The 12,996-nt window shown below is 32.9% G+C and overlaps 1 protein-coding gene across 4 annotated transcripts in view; it reads left to right on the top strand.

Annotated features, from left to right (window-relative positions):
- Nucleotides 1-12,996, top strand: part of LRP1B (LDL receptor related protein 1B) — a 603,435-nt gene that overhangs the window by 470,916 nt on the left and 119,523 nt on the right. For all 4 annotated transcript variants that reach the window (XM_021398823.1, XM_021398822.1, XM_021398824.1 and 1 more), the window contains exon 41: nt 1,273-1,644. In XM_021398823.1, the coding sequence (XP_021254498.1) occupies nt 1,273-1,644 (372 nt within the window). The remainder of the gene's footprint in view (nt 1-1,272; nt 1,645-12,996) is intronic.

Here is a 12,996-nt window from a genome sequence, read left to right as displayed (position 1 = left end):
TGAAAACTTATGCCCTAATTAATCTGGTTTTTTTATAACTGGCTGCTTTTAAAGATACTTACAGCTGGTGAACTGTGGAAGCACTGAAGTTTACAAAGAGAGATTTTAGAAAACTGAGGATCTCTTCCATGTATTTGACTTTCTCTTCCCAAACTCGTATCCTTCCAAACAGATATTAACTTTTCTAGCCTAATAAAGCTTCAAAAGAACTTTTAAAAGAAACCATAAGCAAAAATATGTGCAGATAATTCTCCGTATATTTTTGCATGACTACAGTGCAGTATTTCTCATAATTTTGTCAAAATTCAACTCTGCTAACGATAACTCTCATTCCCCATTGCTTTTACTTAAATGTAACTTCAGCTTGAAATGTAGCAGTTAGAAAATTCAGTCAACAGTACTTTCAGACACTACGTGTTCCCTGACAATGATAATGGCTTTCTACCAGAAACTATTTAAAGTGTGTGGTTTTTTTTCTCCTTCACTATCTAGAAAACTTTCAGAAACGGGAAAATGACTATTCAGAAAGAGCTGAGTTGTTATATGGAAAGTGCTGTCAGAAACAAACTAATTTATCTGAACTAACTATAATTGTATTTCATACGTAGTCCAAAAAATACAAAGGTAAATAGATCCTAATTATTGACAATTACTGCAATTTTAAATATTGCTTGTAACAAATGTAGTTTATGTCACTGAAGTTGCTAACGTGACAATGACTATTTAATAGTATACCTTTGTCAGAGAGTAAGTTTTTTAAGTTTTTAAAGGAAATAAAAACAAAAATGTCAGGAAACATTTTTATTAAGAACAGAGAAGAGAAGGAAACGCTTTTGTACCTGTTTTTGTTTTGATAGAAATTAAGAACACTACAGTATTGTGATGGTATCCAAATTTGTCTCTTTGGCAGTAACAGGTGTTTTAAAAAAAAATCTTTCCAAACGCTTGGAACAACTCATAATAGTCTCTATCCAAGTCTTTATCTGAACATAGAGGAAAAACCTATTTAATCATTTTCTTTTTATAAAGTATGTAAACTTGTGAATTGGAAGAATATTAATTAGTTATATTTCCTCATAGATTGTATACTTTAAAATTGTCTTTAGTTTGTTGTTGAAATTATATCCTTTACTGTTTTGGCCTTTGGTTCTCTTGTATTGTAGAAAAAGTTTATGAGAAGAATTCTTGGAATTTATAAAATTACATTTTGATTTACATTAGCTACAGGTAATAGTGTAAAACCAAGATTTTTTCTTTCTTTTTTTCTTACAGGTACTAATGTTTGTGCCAAGAATAATGGTGGATGTCATCAACTCTGTCTTTATCGGGGAAATGCACAAAGAACTTGTGCTTGTGCACATGGCTATCTTGCAGAAGACGGAATTACCTGCCTAAGACACGAAGGTTACCTCTTATATTCAGGAAGAACAATATTAAAAAGTATACATCTTTCAGATGAAAACAACTTAAATTCTCCAGTAAGGCCATATGAAAATCCAGAGTACTTCAAAAATGTGATCGCTCTTGCTTTTGACTACAGTCTGAAAGGAAGAGGTACTAATCGGATATTTTTCAGTGATGCACACTTTGGAAATATACAAGTTATAAAAGACAACTGGGCTGGCAGAAAAGTGCTAATAGAAAGTAAGTAAAAATTTTATTTGCCAAAATATGTATTTTCTTTCAATAACTCTTATTAAATTAAAAGTTCTTTTTAAAAAGTTTGACTTCATAGTTGTAAAGCTGTTAGAATGTTGACTTGATAGGGTAAAAAATGTCAATTAAAGTTTTACATATATAAGCATATACCACAACTATTGCAATTTGTCCCTCAGTGTGTCCAGCTGACACCATTTTTCTAGTCAGCTCAAAAAAAGTGACTTCTGCCCAGTGATAGGAAGAGCCTAACTCCAAACCATAAAATTGTTCTTTCTGCAGAGAGACTTACTGAGTAACTCAAGATGTTCACCATGCCTTCATTCACTACAGTAACAGGGAGAGTTCTTTGAAACTTGCCGTTTTTTTTTTGCCTCTGAATACTCGAAGCCTGTAGCTCGTCAAGGAGTCGACATCAATATCATCACTAAATCTAACGTAACTTCAGTACAATGTGAACTTAAGTTAGCCTTGGTAAAATTTGAAATTGATGCATTCAAGGGTGTATGAGAAATATAGCCTAAGAATAAAAATCTAAAAATCAGTCCAAGAAAAATCTAACTTTTAGAATCTTATTCTGCCTTACATTTGTTTTGGGATGCAATTTTTCTAAAACAGGCAATCTCATTCATCAGTAATCAATTATCAGATGCATATATTTACTGTGTTTCATGTCGTCTTTGATCATTTTGGTAGCCCTTTTCCATAATGTTTGAAGTGTTATATCATTTTTTTTCCTGTGTTGTAGATAATTATCATCTGAATTTCTGTTCTCATAAAAGTTGCATTGCTACATTTAGGTATTTAGGGAAAATATTAACAGGACCAAAGAGTAACTGGAAAACATGGAAATATATTTCATGTAGAATGTATTGCCCTTTGCTACTGCATCTTAACAGAAATATTTTTAGAAAAGAAAGAAGCAAATAGCTGGAAACTAATGAAATACTGTTCTACAACTTACGCTGGGTAACTGTTATCATTATGTGCCTCTGCCCTGTGGTTCTGGAGAGGTATTCCTGGTAATGGAAACTGCTGACATTAATGAGTGGAAAAGCATCTTTCAAATATGATACATCACCTTTATTATTTTAATTTTATCTTAATTTTGAGTTTGTATGTGTGTATATTTCAGAGGAGTTAATGATATCCATATTGAGATACAAAAGAGAGAAACTAAACAATATTGTCAAGATGTATTCATTACCCATAGGAAAGCATTAAAACCTAGGGATTCAGAGCTGAGATGAGCTGTACATGAGACAAAACCAGCTTGCCCATGCGGGGATGATACAACGCTATCTTAACGTAGGTTTTGCAAGATGGGATGAAAATTGTTACATGAAAAGCCTTTGGAGAAGTCTAAATTTAGTCAGGAGAAAGTGGTGAAGCAGCAATGCAGATACGAACTGGATTTTGAAAAGGACAATAAACTATTCCTCATTACTTTATGATAGGCTGTTGTGCAAGAACTAAAGATGTTCCACCGAGCACAGCTGAGAATTATACTTTTAGGAAATTGTTAGGAAGTGTTTCTGCTTGTAATCTTAATATGCCTCATTTCATTTTTCATTATCAGAATCAGCGCTCTGAATAATTAAATGTCAGATGAAATTTTGTATTCTTCAAAAAATGTATATGGTTAAGATATAGATCTGAAAAAGGTTGTTTTCTAGAAATCTTCAGGTTTTTTGTTGGTTTTTTTTTTTTGTAAATAAGAAGGATTATCACATCCCAGTATATGTTGTTTTACTGTTTTCCTTTATATGTTTTAAAACCCCTTTGTTTATATTGAGTCATTCATTTTAAACTGATATTCTTTTATCGCTTCTCCTTTCTTTCCACAATGAGAGACTTTCTATCCCTGTAAACAGGAAACAGTTTGTCGAGCTGCTTGATATGGCGGTAGTATTTAACTCCCAGTGATACCTAAAGAGCAAAAAAGACAATGCTAAGACTAGTTGACATCAGACATTCCATTTGCTATAGGACAGAACATTTTCTTACTTCCGTGTTGGCTATGTGTGATTAGACAGAAATTATTGAATGGAATCCAGCTCACAGATTTCAATACTGATGTTTCATTTTAAAATAACATCTTTGACTTTCATTTTGCTATCTTTTTTTCCTCCGAAATGATTAGTAGGCATTTTTGGCATTTTTCATTGGAAACGGATACAAAACCACATGAGAATTACCTGGCAAGATTCTTACACATGTACAACTCCTTTCTACCTCATTAAACTGAGATCTACAAATCAGACAAAATTTTACTCAGTATTTAAGTCAAATAGTGAAAGTAGAATACATTATATACAAGATATTATTTCCCCAGGTTTTATTTCACTGAATGTAGTTCTTCTACTCAAAGAATCCAGTAGCTAATGCATTTCTACCTCACTGAAATCAGATATGCCATTCAAATCTAAGACATTATTGAATTTTTCTGCGCACTAAAAACGTAGTTAAGATATATAAAGAGCCCTTTATTAAACAGGTTTCCAGTTCACTAAAAACAGATTTACAACTCACGAGCAACCCATTATCTAATATGTTTTTAGCTCACTGAGAACAGATTTACTACCCAGAAACAACCCATTATCTAACATGTTTCCAGTTCACTGAAAACAGATTTACAACCCATACGCAAGCTATTATCTAACATAGTTCCGACTCACTGAATATTGATTTAGAATTCATAAACAACCCATTATCTGACAAATTTTCACCTCACTGAACAGATTTGCAACTCATAAACAACCCATTAGCTAACACATTTTCGGCCCAGGGAAAGTAGATTTACGGCATATGAACAACTTTATCTAACTTGTTCCAGTTCACTAAAAACAGATTCGAGACTCACCAAGAACCCAGTACCTGTTAGAGTTCAGTCTTCAGTGGGAAGGAGTAATGACAGAAAAAAAAAAAAATAATAACAAAAACAAACAACATTGTAGCATGTGCACAGTCTGTCATACCATAACATCTTTATTTCTGTACAGCATAGGTTTTTAGAGTGAGTGTTTTGCATTTTATTTCCTTAGGTCAGTCAGTTAGTAGGGACTTTCTATAAATAAATGAATGGAGTTAATCTTTCTTGACTGCCAATTTGTAAAAATTCACATTGTTCTTGGCTGTGATTTCTCACAAATTCTTTTGAATAATGAATTGTCTAACCATTGAGTATTGCTCAAGTGTTGTTTTTTTTTCTATTTTTTTCTTTATTGTAGCATCATGCAGAGTTTAATCCAGTCGGTGGATGTTTTTTGAATTAACTTGCCACTATAGTCTGTTTTAAATATGTTGTAACATGACTCGCGTCTAAATAATCTGTTTTGATTTCAGTCTTTCCTTTCAAAAAAGAATTCAAAATGTGATATTTTATTGTATATTTTTTGCTTTAAGTAGGCACTTTGGAGATATCAGACTATGAAGAAATGTGTGGTATGTATGTACTTTGTGGTCCCACCCATTAATTTTTTCTTAATCTTCCACTTTTTAATTGTGAAGATACTCTTAAAGTTAAATTTAGGTTAGAATGCTTCTGCTTCTCACTTGTGACTTAAGCTAGCTATTTTTGTGTGTGTTTTTTTTCTGTCCTGTTTTGCTGTAAAATCTTCAGGAGCCAGTTAAAGCATACTGTATTGATTCTTATAGCTCCAGGACACAGTGTCCCAGGTATCAGTGGTAGTCCTTTATGAAACAAAACACGGTCAAAGGAACTGCATTAGGAAAATTCATTCTGATACATACTTTCTAGGTTAAAATGAGGTAATGGAACATTATACAGAAAGAATAGAAAGGAAAAATAGAAGTCACGAGAAGTTAAAGGCATGGGGTTATGTACGGAGTTATATGGAAATCTGACTTGTTTAAATTGGTGCAGGTTATCAATCTCATTTGAAACAATAGGTGTATTCTGAGAAATAAGCTCAGAGAGAGTTCTCCTCTATTTTTTTGTTGTTAAACATTTCTAGACAGGACAATATTATCATTTCAAACTTCTGAGCTTTTCTATGTCATTGAAATAGGAAGATATATTTTTTTATCAGAGTGCATATGAAGTACTTTCAGTTTTTATAGATCTAAATAGACTTCTATCTAAAAGTAATTTTAGAGCAGTTTGAAATGACTGAAAATCAAAAAGTCTCAACAAAAAACATCTATTTGATATAAGGGACTTTTAATATTGCATGCTTATTCCTCCTCATACCGCATCTACCATTGGCTGTTATTTATTTTTTCATCTAAGAAAGTGCATGTTGATTTTCTTTTTAATGAGTTGATTATCCGACGAGAATCTTTTTCTGTCTGGAATTGGAAGTTTCAGTTAGACCCAGAGAAAGTTAAAGGAAAATGGTATACTATTCATACGGTAGATTCTTTGTGGTTTTGATGGAGTTAATAATTAGCTGAACAGTGAATATCAATTGTATCCTTACCTTTATATTTCCTATTAGTAAACATTATTACCACTGTGATCTGAGCCATTAGACCAAAACCACATCATATTGAATTAAATAGACCTTATTTGACAAAAGAGTCACTTGAATCTCTGGGACTGTAGATCTGTGTTGACGTGGAAAGACTATGCACATGCAATAAACATAACATTAAATTTAACAGTCCCTCTTTCTTTTAAGATTGCTGGATTTCTGTCGTGTGGAATCAAGTTCAATTTGTCAGTTCTGTGTTATAAAGATTTTTTTAAATTCAAAAGTAAACAATCCAATGACATTCCTATATATTTCGAAAATCATAGAATATCCCAAGTTTGAAGGATCATCAAGTCCAACTTCTGGCTCCATGCAGGTCCATTCAAAACTCAAATCCTGTATCTGAGAGTGTTGTCCAAACTCTCCTTGAACGCCATTAGCTTGAGGCTGTGACCGCTGCCCTGAGGATCCTGTTCCATGCCCACAGCCCTCAGGTGAAGAACCTTTTTCTAACACCCATCATGACCCTCCCCTGGTGCAATTCCAAAAATGATCTCTTGCCATGCACACTGCAAAATTCAGAACTGTTTTGGCTTGTTTCAAAGCTCATGTTTATCCAAAGAATACTTTCTGAAATAAGAATAAGCTACTAAACTGAATGCAGTCCCCTTTTTTTATCATATGTAGGGGTTTGAAATAATACCAAAATTTGTTTATATGTGTCTGTAGAGGTCTGCAGCATTGAAGTAGGTTTAATCTAGTGGTGCTATAGTAGAAAGAAAACAAGTGAAGAAATTGGTAATTGAAGAATAGAGAGAGAAAAGGGGAGGAAAGGCAAAATAAAGTAAATCAGAAAGAGGAAAAAGTATTATGATATACTCTCAGTATAAGCTGTTTCTTTCCTAACTGTGTAAACAATGACACCAAGACATTTTGCTGGCGTAACATCCTTCTCAGTATAAAAGGAAGCGTTACTTGCTACTTCTGTTTTGAACTCCAGGCACTAGTGACTATAGAAGGTAAAAATTTATTCACTGCTAACATAAAGTGTCAGGTCCTGTGATGTATTGTTAGGCTTTTTGCAGTCTGAATCTTTTAAAGGTGCTCCAGTGTTCGCTACGATTCTTTCTAACTAAATGGGTCCAATTTAACTGTCAAAAAGGCATTTATATTCCCATTTCTCTTACAAAGCTTTAAATTTGGCACATTGTATGAGGCCCTTTTAGTTGTTGAACTTTCTTCGCTGAGAATGAAATTTTTAATCTGTTAAAAATAAATACTTTAATATTGTTGCTTTTCATTTTGTAAATGAATTGCATTCATTCTAACTGTATGTGATATAGTCCCAGTGACTTTCAATTTTTAATGGAGGAAAAGTGAGAGGCTATTGTAAAGCCTAAGACATGTAAGTAGTAAAATCTAAAGCTATTATTATAACCGCTGCCTTGTTTGCAAAAACCAAAATGTCTGGTTTATCGCATTTTGTTTCTGGATGTGGCTGCGTACTATGATTAGTGGATCAAATTTACAATGTGTGTAGTAAATAATTTTCTATAGAGGGATAAAGTTTTCAGACTTTATATGTAACAGTTATTCTAGAAGTATATATTTGCAAGTTTCATGGTAAGAAACTCTAAAATGTATTCATAATGGGCACTGACATACGCTGATCTTTCGGTTCAGAATGTCACTAGCACTCCCAGGCTCAGTATTCTGGAAAGATGTTTCTTGCCTATTAAATTTGAGATGATTCATGAAGAATTGAAACAGTTTGTGGCTACTTTCACTTCCCACATTCCTTCAAATTTTTACTGATGTGTATTTTTGCACGTGCAATTTTTTACATCAGCACCTGAGGCTTTGTGATATTAAATACAAAGCCATGTTATGGTTTACACAAGAGCATAAGAATGGAATTAAATAGATCATTTTTGTACCTAGTAACAAGCACCTGACTCGATTTTTTTAAATGCTGCTTTATCAATCACATAAAATTATGACCATGTGTGGTTTGACATGTGTGTTTCTCTGTTATGCAGATATTTTTGTACGCACTGTTAGCTGACAGCCAAAGAGAAACCCAATATATATAAACAAAGTTCTGAAACAAACATATTGTTCCCACAATCAGTGTTTCCTGAATTTAAAAGAATTGATTCCATGTTCCATACACATTCAGGTAAAAATGAGCAGAATCTTAGAGTGTTTCTTTGTGGATTTCTGAGCTCATCTATTTGATTCAGATGCTAAATTGCATAGTGAAATGTAGAAAGCTTTCCAGTGCTGATAGCTGTCAAAAATAATCTAAAATTTGAAATACTGTTATTAATCACCTTTTTCTTGACCTGAGAGTTTTACAGAGCTCTGCTTGGGTAACTGAAAATGTTTGTAAACATAAATAATGTATGTCTTGGACTCCACGAGGAAACAGAATGAGCTGAATGTTCTGTGAACACTGTACAATTTGCTGACTGATCCTTTCAGTCTTTCCTTCTGTTTTCTCCATTTTGTTTGTGTTATCTGCACTCCATAGGTTAGTGAGCACAATATTTTTCGCTGAGTGTTGATGGGTGATCAGCTTTTAAACACCCAGCTTCACGTACCTTCCCCGGCTCCAAACTAGTGTTTACCACCTTTGTCCCACAGATAAATTAATCAATATCTAATGCCCTTCCTTGCACAGAAATATCCATCTATCATATACTTACCCGTTGGTTAGTTAGTTCATATAGGTATGATAAAAATCTGTCATGTACTTTTCAGTTGGATGATTTAATCATGTAAATATGATTAAAGTCATCGACTGCATATTGTACTCTTTTTCATGCTTAATTGGGATGATTCCTAGCTTGAATAGTCTCTTCAGGAATTTTCTATAGACCTACATATATTTGTTGGTGGACTATAAACATCTCACTACATAGGCAGCTGCTTGTCATTCACACAGTACTTCTTTCACAAATGCAGTAATTTTGTACAATATCTTGTGTGTCTTCACTGTCAAAGATTAAATTAATGTTATAAAACCAAAAAGAAATTTACCCAATTGTTTCTTTCTGCTGAATATTTAAGAAGTGTTCTGTGGACATGTATCTAATGCTTATGTTTTGATTTCTAATCATACATAATGTATGGTTTTAATTGTCATTAGGAACTCACCAAAGTTTTTGTATGGTGTGAGATTACAATTTTCTTCTTTCTTTAAAAAAGAGTGCTTGTTGGTTGTTTCTTTTTTTCTGAATTCTGAAGTAATTTTATTTCTCTTAAGTTTAAACATGTTCATGCTTTCCAATCATGTCTACTGCAATAAGTTTGAAAGAATAATATGTTTATATCCATGGAGAGATTTACAGTGTCTTAAGGTAGTTGCTGTCTGAAAGAACCCAAAACCTATTTTATTACATTTGGTAATCTTTAATGTGTAATAGATTATAGCACGATTTTATATTTTAGTGATATAGAAAAATGATATAATATTTGCTGACTTATGGTGTATTGTAGCAAACTTTACACGTGCCATAAAGTAAAACGGTACTCCTAGACTGAATAGGATAATGAATTAATTGATTATTGTAGTTCAGAGTTGTTTACATCATATTTTATGTCTAAGGTTTTTTTTTTTTTTTTACTATATAATACATTGTGGCCTTCTTCTACAAGTAATTGATGACAGAAGAAATTAAGAAATTAAATCAGTCTCTAATTTTTGAGTCAAAGGCAGTTCATCTTGGCTTATTTTTTGTTTTTAACAGCTTATTGTTGTCTTAGAAATTTTGTTTAGCAGAAATAATTTCCTGCCTTCTGGCAATATAAAGAGCAAAACAGAAGGGAAATAATGATTGAAAATTCTAATGGAGCATTTAGTTCGTTTCTTCAGGTGGTTTTTTTGTTTGTTTTTTACTGTTTGTAAGGCCTTCACCTCAGATCAAGTAGTGATTGCCTGTTATCTGTTCCCATAATCTTACATAGATAGTTTGTACTGCTTTTCATCAATCTCCTTTGATCAGTCTGGTAAGACAATTAGACTGTCATGATGAGGAAGTTGTGAAAGCCAGTTCAGAGGTGAAATAAGATGTTTAATGTTAAGTTCTGAACATTAAAGCCTTCTCCAGTGTTCTAATACGAATACATTCTTTGTGTCCGATTTTACTACTTTTTCGGCTTTTCACCAATAAAAAAAACATTGTTTTGTTTTATGATGTTGACAGTTCTTCTCTCTTTACAACCTTGCTAAAGAAAAGAAGTGTGTAAGAATATAAAATTAAATGGAGAAGGTAGTTGAATTTATACATTAAAAACTGGGAAAGTTTTGACTGATATCTAGAGAATTCTAAGTGAAGAAGATAGATCAGAATCCAGGAGACTGTGAAATTGTGTATACATTACCAAAAGTCAATGGCAAGAACTATTAGATAATTTAAATTTTACGCCCTTAAGTATTTATTTTGTATTTGCAGTAATGAGGGAGATCTAATCTGAGTTCTTCAGTTATTGATTTGTTGCTTGTCTTTTCCCTGAGAAAGTCAGATGAAGATCAGCATGACAATATTTATAGGCCGCATCTCATCTGTGGTATGCAATCCGTCTTCGTTAAGTTCAGTAAAAGTGATAGATAGCATTTGGCAACATAATGATGTGATCGCTCTACCATTGCCTTTGTAAATCATAAGCTGTTGCATTCTCTTGTGTAGATATTTAATCAGTTATACACCCCATTACTGATTTAATTCAGAATGTCAGTGGCAGGTGAATAATGTGAGTATTTGTATATTAATATCATATTGTATTAATGTTCCTTTCATTTAAGTATGTTATTCATGTGAAAATCATAAACTGTTGCTTCATGCCTAGAATAAATTTAATCAGTGCTGTAGGCATCTAATGCCATCACTGTTTTAATTCAATATGTCAGTGAAACAAATGTGTTTCTTTTCATTTCCAGTTTCTTTATGCTTTACTAATTCAGAATATTGTATGATGCTGTGGAAATGTGAGGCTGAGAGCAAGCAAATCACTAATTTTCATCCTGTCAGTAGTTTTGGAATTTAATCCTCCAATTGTAGCATGAAATAAGATGATAATATATTTCATATATATTTTAAAGTAACAGAACAGCTGATGATAAATTTACTGCAACAAGAAAAAAAATCCTGTGTGCTCTATAATATACCTTAAGGAGTAAGAAACAAGTAAATATAAAATAATTTTGGTGCAAAATGGTAATGCCATGACATTAGAATGCAGAGAGTATTCTCCAGTTTCTTCTCCTTGGCAATATGAAGTTGGTAGAAGGTTTTAGTTTTGGTGAGAGCCACCTGCAGATAGTAAGAGGAGCATTTTTAGGGCTACTTCTGTCATTTATTGATACCTGTCTTATATGAATGTTGAGTTTCATGACTAACATCTAAAAAAAATGTATGTTTTAGCCAATAAATAACATAAAAATAACAAAAATAAGTTAGTATTGAGTATTAAATACAGTGAAAATTTTCTTGCAAGAAGTACTGATGATAATTTATCCAGGTCTTACTAATGCTAAGAAGAAATAAGTGCCTTCCATTGTATGAAATTACCTAAATCTTGGTTCACTTTAGTGCTTATTCTCTGGACTTTATACTGTCATTGACTTCAAAATCGCCTTACTTACAGATTCATGCTTTTTAAAACTAAGAAATGATTCTCTTCTGTGTTTGGTGGATTTTTCAGTTTCGTAAGTCAGCAACGTGATTAAACTGAAAAAAAGTTTGTTGACAAATAAAGGAGAATGCATATTAATGTATTGCAGACGTTGGTTTGGAGTTGCACTGTGAGGTGTTGGTCCATGTGAGTGATTGTATGGGAACCTGATTTCTGTAGAATAAGGACTTGCACATAACTTACATTTCAAGTACACGGTTATCATTCTAGTTGTAGCAGGAGCAACATCATTATCCTTCATCTGTTACTTTGTCTGTATGGTATATAGACAATTTCCCTTCAAAACTCTTGACGGATTCTGACAAGTAACAAAGCTGAAGCTGATAGAAATTCAAGAGGTTACATGAGGGAAACATGGTGTTTTTTTGTTTGTTTGTTTGTTTTTCCCCGATACTTGTCTTTCAAACGAAAGCTATGATTTGCATCAAAGCCTAGTTAAATCCTTGCTTTCTAATGGCTCGGTCTTTTTATCCACAAGTTGAAGGCTTGGTTTCATTTTCCTAAAATCTTCCATAAATAAGATGAGGAAGCATTCAACATTCACAATATGAAACGTAAAAACAGTGCAGTGAATGCTCTGATGGTTTGTTCATGATAAGTAATAAAATTGGTCAGAAAGTATTGATCAACTTTCTGTCGTCTTTTTAGTTTAGAGAATTGCAAGTAATGATAAATTGGAAGTATTCAGCATATTTTTTTAAATGGAAATTAATAGATTGAATTAGAATTCTATTAATGATTCTGTGTTTATACTTATCACTTTTCCTAAGTTTTCTTTTAATCTCACAGTTCAGTGGAAGATTTGCAAGAATTGATCAAGAAATGTATCAGAGCCTGTAGCTAAGCCCTGTTGGTTTCTGCCCCTAAGAATAATCCTTGGACTCAGATCAGGGTGCAGATTGGCTAACATATGCAACGTTTGGCCTGGTGGCTTAAATATAATTTGGACAATCCCAAGTTCCCTTTGAATCCTGTGTTTCCCTGGCACTGAGAAATTGTAATTACTTTTAGAATCTCTTCTAGTTCATGTTACCTAAAATAGTGTGCTGGCCATATCAGCAGTGATATTTTGATGTTTTGATGCCAGGGATATTTTTTGTGTGCAAAGGTAATGGTGTGCAAAAGAAGTTGTGGTGTGCAAAAGAAGTTGTGGTGTGCAAAAGAAGTTGTGGTGTGCAAAAGAAGTTGTGGTGTGCAAAAGAAGTTG

Source organism: Numida meleagris, chromosome 5, assembly GCF_002078875.1.
Source record: "Numida meleagris isolate 19003 breed g44 Domestic line chromosome 5, NumMel1.0, whole genome shotgun sequence".
Lineage (NCBI taxonomy): Eukaryota > Metazoa > Chordata > Aves > Galliformes > Numididae > Numida > Numida meleagris.
The sequence above is the reverse complement of the archived record's forward strand: the minus strand, read 5'-3'. Positions and strand labels throughout refer to the sequence as shown.